Source organism: Dreissena polymorpha, chromosome 1 (genome assembly GCF_020536995.1).
Source record: "Dreissena polymorpha isolate Duluth1 chromosome 1, UMN_Dpol_1.0, whole genome shotgun sequence".
Classification (NCBI taxonomy): Eukaryota; Metazoa; Mollusca; class Bivalvia; order Myida; family Dreissenidae; genus Dreissena; species Dreissena polymorpha.
In genome coordinates this window covers 159,607,681-159,612,775 of record NC_068355.1, presented here as the reverse complement: position 1 = coordinate 159,612,775, position 5,095 = coordinate 159,607,681, and the positions used below count along the sequence as shown (strand labels likewise).

Below are 5,095 nucleotides of genomic sequence, written 5' to 3'. Positions count from 1 at the left end.
GGTTGTAAACCGCAAAGAGGCAACGGCTCCGTCCAGATGATCCCCAGGATTTGGACTTTGAGGTATTTAATTAGCCATTGGATTATACTGATGATTATCTTATTTGAAATAATTCTACACATTCGTCGCTTGACGGAGACTTATTTTTTTTCAAACAACGACGTAGAAGGTAAAAAAAATCTGATGCTATTGCCATCTAAACACGTGTTTTATTGCGACTAATTTTATTATGTTTTTGTATTGCTAAGTAATGACGAAACATTAATTTCCTTTCAAATTTAACTTCAGGTTGGCACAGACGTCTCAATGGGAGAGCGGGTATTGCCCCTCCCATGTACCTCCTCATCCGTTTTCTTTCTGACGAGGCAAACGTTGCACTTCGGCACGTACAGCTGGTTACGGAGCTGCAACTGACTCGCTACCAGCGACGCCAGCAGAAAACCATGCAAGGCCAGATTGCCAGGTTGTGGTCATTGTACAGGCGGGGCGAGGTATCCGCAACGGCACTACTGAAACAGATGAGCACAAAGTACAAGCACTGTGGTTGAAAAGATGTATAAAACAGATGAGCACAAAGTACAAGCACTGTGCTTGATTGAACTACAATGTAAATATCTTGTGAATATTGAAATAAAAAAAAATACTTAGATGTATCTCTCCTTGGGTATATATTGTAAATCTTTGATTGTGTGAACATTTTGAAATAAATATTAAAACAAAAGTATATAGATGTATGTCTCCTTGTTTATATTTTGTAAATCTTTGATTATGTGTGAAAATATTGAAATAAATATTTATTTTTTTTTATATAGATGTATGTCGCCTTGTGAATATATTGTAAATCTTTGATTATGTGTGAAAATATTTTATTTTTTTATATATATAGATGTATGTCTCATTGTGTACATATTGTAAAGCTTTGTGTAAATATTGAAATAAATATTAAAAGAAAAGTATGTAGATGTATGTCTACTTGTGTACATATTGTAAAGCTATGATACTGTGTGTTAATGTATTGAAATAAATATTACAATAAAAGTATATAGATGTATGTCTACTTGTGTATATATAAAGCTTTGATAATGTGTATTAATAATGTAATTAAAATTAAAAGAATTGTTAAAAAATATATTTTTAAAAGTACTTAAAATGTCAGTTTTAATGTGCCGATAACGTTACCATGGTATAAACAATATTTTGTGAATTTTTTTGTGTGTGTTATTTTGTAAATATTTTTAAATAAAAAGTATTAACTAAACTCTGAAAGTATTAATAATTTGTTTTTATGCATAAATTACTCATTTAGAACCCATTAATACATCAATATTTTGACTACCGTGCAAGTTGACTTAGGTACGAATTAACTTCCGTGCGAGTTAACCAAAAAACGTGCGAGTTGACTACCGTGCGAGTTGACTTAGGTACGAGTTGACTGTAAACCACTTTTTCTACTTCTAGTGAAAGGGAGACCACTGCGTAGGAGATTGTTAAAAAGTACTTGCAAAGTAATGTCCCTTGTTTAAGCCGTCTGCATTGTACCAATGTACATGTACACTATACAAGTATATGGGAACAATAAAAAATATAAAATCTTTGTTTGATCTTTAAAAAAAAATGGAAGCATTTGCAGAATTAAGTGATGATGAATACCATGCATTCTTTGGTGAATTTTTTGATCTGGACAATTATGTAAACAATGAGCCTGAGGAATCAATTGAAACAGTTGTGGTATCAACAATGGGTGGGGCAAAAGAGGTTGATCATGAAAATGAGGATGAAAGATATGAAAATGAAATACTAAAAACTGTGAGTAATGTTAATACAAATTCTGAGGTTCGAAAGTTTAGAGTCGTTGACATTGACTCATTCTTGAGTGAAAATGAAAATACTGAAAAGAAAACAAATCAAGCCATGAAACTTTTTCGTTCATTTCTGCATTACAAGGAGGAATCAAGACTTGCACAGTTTATACCACCTGACACCCTAAATGAATACATATGTGAGTTTTTACTATCTGTTACAAAAAAGAATGGTGAAGAATATGAGCCCACCACGTTAAGAGGTTTCATGTGCTCTATAGACAGACACCTAAAGAAACACAATTGCAAACTTAGGATAGCTACTGATCGAGAGTTTCAAAGGGCAAAAGATGTTCTCAAGTCTAAGCAAAAGGACCTCAAAAAGCAGGGCTTAGGTAACAAGCCGAAAACAGCAGAAACATTAACCGATGAACACCTTGACCTGATGTACAAGGCAAAGACATTGGGTGACCACTCGGCACGCTCTTTAGCTCATTCTATGTGGTTCGTCTGTGCAACATATTTTGGAATGAGAACAGGTACTGAAATCCGCAATATGAAATGGGGCGATGTCTCTCTAGAAGTTGATCCGAGCTCCGGGCGTCAGTTCATTACGTTGTCTAAGGAACGTCAGACGAAGACAAGGACTGGTGCTAATGTTCGCGATACCAGGCAATTACTTTTTACTTATTTTTCAAAACATTATTAAAATAAATAATCTGTTCAGCTTCTATTAAATTAATTAATATTAAAAAAATAAATAAATAGATAAATAAATAAAAAATGAAAAAAAAAGAATGAATAAATAAATAAATAAATAATATCATATTTAGATTCTATAAATAAACAAATAATCTATTTATTAATAAATTGACATTTTCAATGTTATTTTTTACATCAAATAGTGAAAATATCAATTTTATTTCACTGATAATAAATCTTAATATTGCATCGGTACACCTAAAATAAGTGTTTCTTAAATATTTTTTTTAATTTTTTTAAAGGGCAAATCAGCCAAAAGCCTATGAGATACGTGATGATCCTCAACGTGATCCTGTTCATCTGTACAAAACATACCGCGACAGACGGCCTACTGACATGTTGGTTGCAGACTCTCCATTTTTCTTGAGTGTTTGTACACCAGCCCAAAAAGGCTGGTATAAGAAATCGGCAATGGGAGTAAATACGCTGTACAATATCATGAATGAGATGAAAACAGATGCAGGAATTGAAGAGGCACGCATAACACCATACTGGTACTAAAAAGTAACTATTAACTATACACATGATCCGCATCCGTAAAAAAACAGACCTTGGGGAGATGGCGCCAAGGATAAATCCAGATCTGCTCGCAATTTTAAGCTGACTGCGCTTTCAAAAGCGAAACTGTTTGCTTGCTACATAATGTCTGTTTTCGTCTGGTGTGGCTCATGATGTTTTTTTAAGTAGGGGTAAAGAAACTTCAGCGAACAGTTTACAAAGTTTTTGTTAAAACCTATTTATTTTTACTCGATTGCATCGAAAGCCATAGACTTATATAAACGCTCTCGAGTCCATTTCCTGGGACTAGAACCAGTACTCGGTGTCTTTGGGAGAGATCAAAGAAACGCTCCCAGTGGGGTTCGAACCCATGACCTCCCGATCGCTAGGCGGACACCATATCTACTACGCCACGCAAGTATTGACAGACCTGTATAAAGTTGCGCCAGTCAAAAATCATAAAAAGCGACATTTAAAGTTATGGAGGCCAGAACTAGATGTTCTTTCATCAGTTTATTAATTTCCAGCTTTGAAGTTGTACAATACAGGTACATGTTCACTTAATTTTGTAAATTTAAAACTAATATTTTATTTCCAATGACATTTTTACACTTACATTATCAAATAATCAATTCGATTTAACAGCCAATATTTTTGATGATCACTACACTGAAGTGGCTTATGCATTTTTCTAAAAATCATTATCAGCATGAATTATCCTGTTTGTTTACATCCATTATACTGTATCATTTTCAGTGTGAGAAAACGCATGGTGCAGAAGTTAAATGATGAAGGAGTCCCAGCTAATCATATAGTTCAAATTTCGGGCCATAAAAACATCAACAGCATCAACAACTACAGCAAATTGAACAACCAGCAGTCAATGGCCATTTCTGACATTTTGTCAGACTCGTCACGTCCAAACAGCATCTTGCCTCGGGCTCCCGCTCGTCCTGCAATGTCCACACACAAATTCGGGGATTCCTGTGAGATGCCGATGGGAAGAGGATTTTTCATGAACTCTCACTTTCATGGAAACGTTGTGTTCAACTTCAATCGAAAGGAACAAAACACGCTGTCTCAGCAGCAAGTCCAACAACACAGCCATGTGCATAATGATTCTTCCAGCCCTGACATCGTGCGGCAGTCGTTCAAGAGGATTAGAATGATCCCCAGTGACAGTGATAGCGATTAAGTTTGCTCATCAACACTTAACACCAGTTAAAATAATCCTGTTTGTTGTTTATCCACAGTTTGAAACACTTATTTACTCAGTTGACAGTTTGTAAAAATGGCGCACGGTATGAATGAAAATGTCAAAATTTGCGTATTCCTACGACATCACGGACATGTACTGTTTAGCTAATGTTGTTACAAGTTAGTATTATTGTAGCATTATTTTATGCTTAACTTTGTTTGGTTATTTTAGTAACAGCAATAAAATGTTAAAACCTTTCAGCTTTGTTTTCTCGTAGACGATCAACTATTGGACTTTTTTCTTTCGGCGGAGGAATGATGCAAACACTAATGACGTCATTTTGTGTATTAAACTGTATTGAGGCACGCAACGGGAGAGGGTTATTTTTCAGCGAAAGGGAAATTATTATTAATTATTTTCTTGAAAAAGAGGCATAAAAGAAACAGAAAATTTGTTCATGTCAGTGTAAGATCGTTTGTTATTTTCACTCGTGATCATAGAAAAATAACATTTTCACTCGTGGCTTCGCCACTCGTGAAAATATATTTTCTATGATCACTCGTGAAATAACAAACGAACTTACACTGACATGAACAAATATCCTCTATTACTTATTTTATAGCAATAAATTACTATGTTTATGTTATGTTGCTATACTTCTTATTAATTATTATTATTAAAATGATGTTGTTATTGTATGTTGTTTTATTTTTATATGGAAAGAGAGAGAGAGAATAGCCCAATTTTTTTAAGTAAAGATGGTGAAAACACATACTGTTGTATGTGGCATCATCATTACTAGACCCACTGTTCAGTATATACTGAAATGGGTTTGTTG

The 5,095-nt window shown here is 34.2% G+C and overlaps 1 protein-coding gene across 1 annotated transcript; it reads left to right on the top strand.

Annotated features, from left to right (window-relative positions):
• The first annotated feature begins 2,809 nt into the window (after positions 1–2,809).
• Positions 2,810–4,513, top strand: LOC127858211 (uncharacterized). Its single transcript, XM_052395192.1, has 2 exons — positions 2,810–3,055; positions 3,816–4,513. The coding sequence occupies exons 1-2, from the start codon at positions 2,898–2,900 to the stop codon at positions 4,252–4,254; spliced, it is 597 nt and encodes a 198-aa protein (XP_052251152.1). The 5' UTR covers positions 2,810–2,897; the 3' UTR covers positions 4,255–4,513.
• Positions 4,514–5,095: the final 582 nt, after the last annotated feature.

Excerpts from the sequence above, each read along its gene's own strand:
- LOC127858211 (XM_052395192.1), top strand. The coding sequence starts at position 2,898 with ATGTTGGTTGCAGACTCTCCATTTTTCTTGAGTGTTTGTACACCAGCC. Across the intron at positions 3,056-3,815 it reads GCACGCATAACACCATACTG|TGTGAGAAAACGCATGGTGC; the intron begins GTACTAAAAAGT and ends TATCATTTTCAG.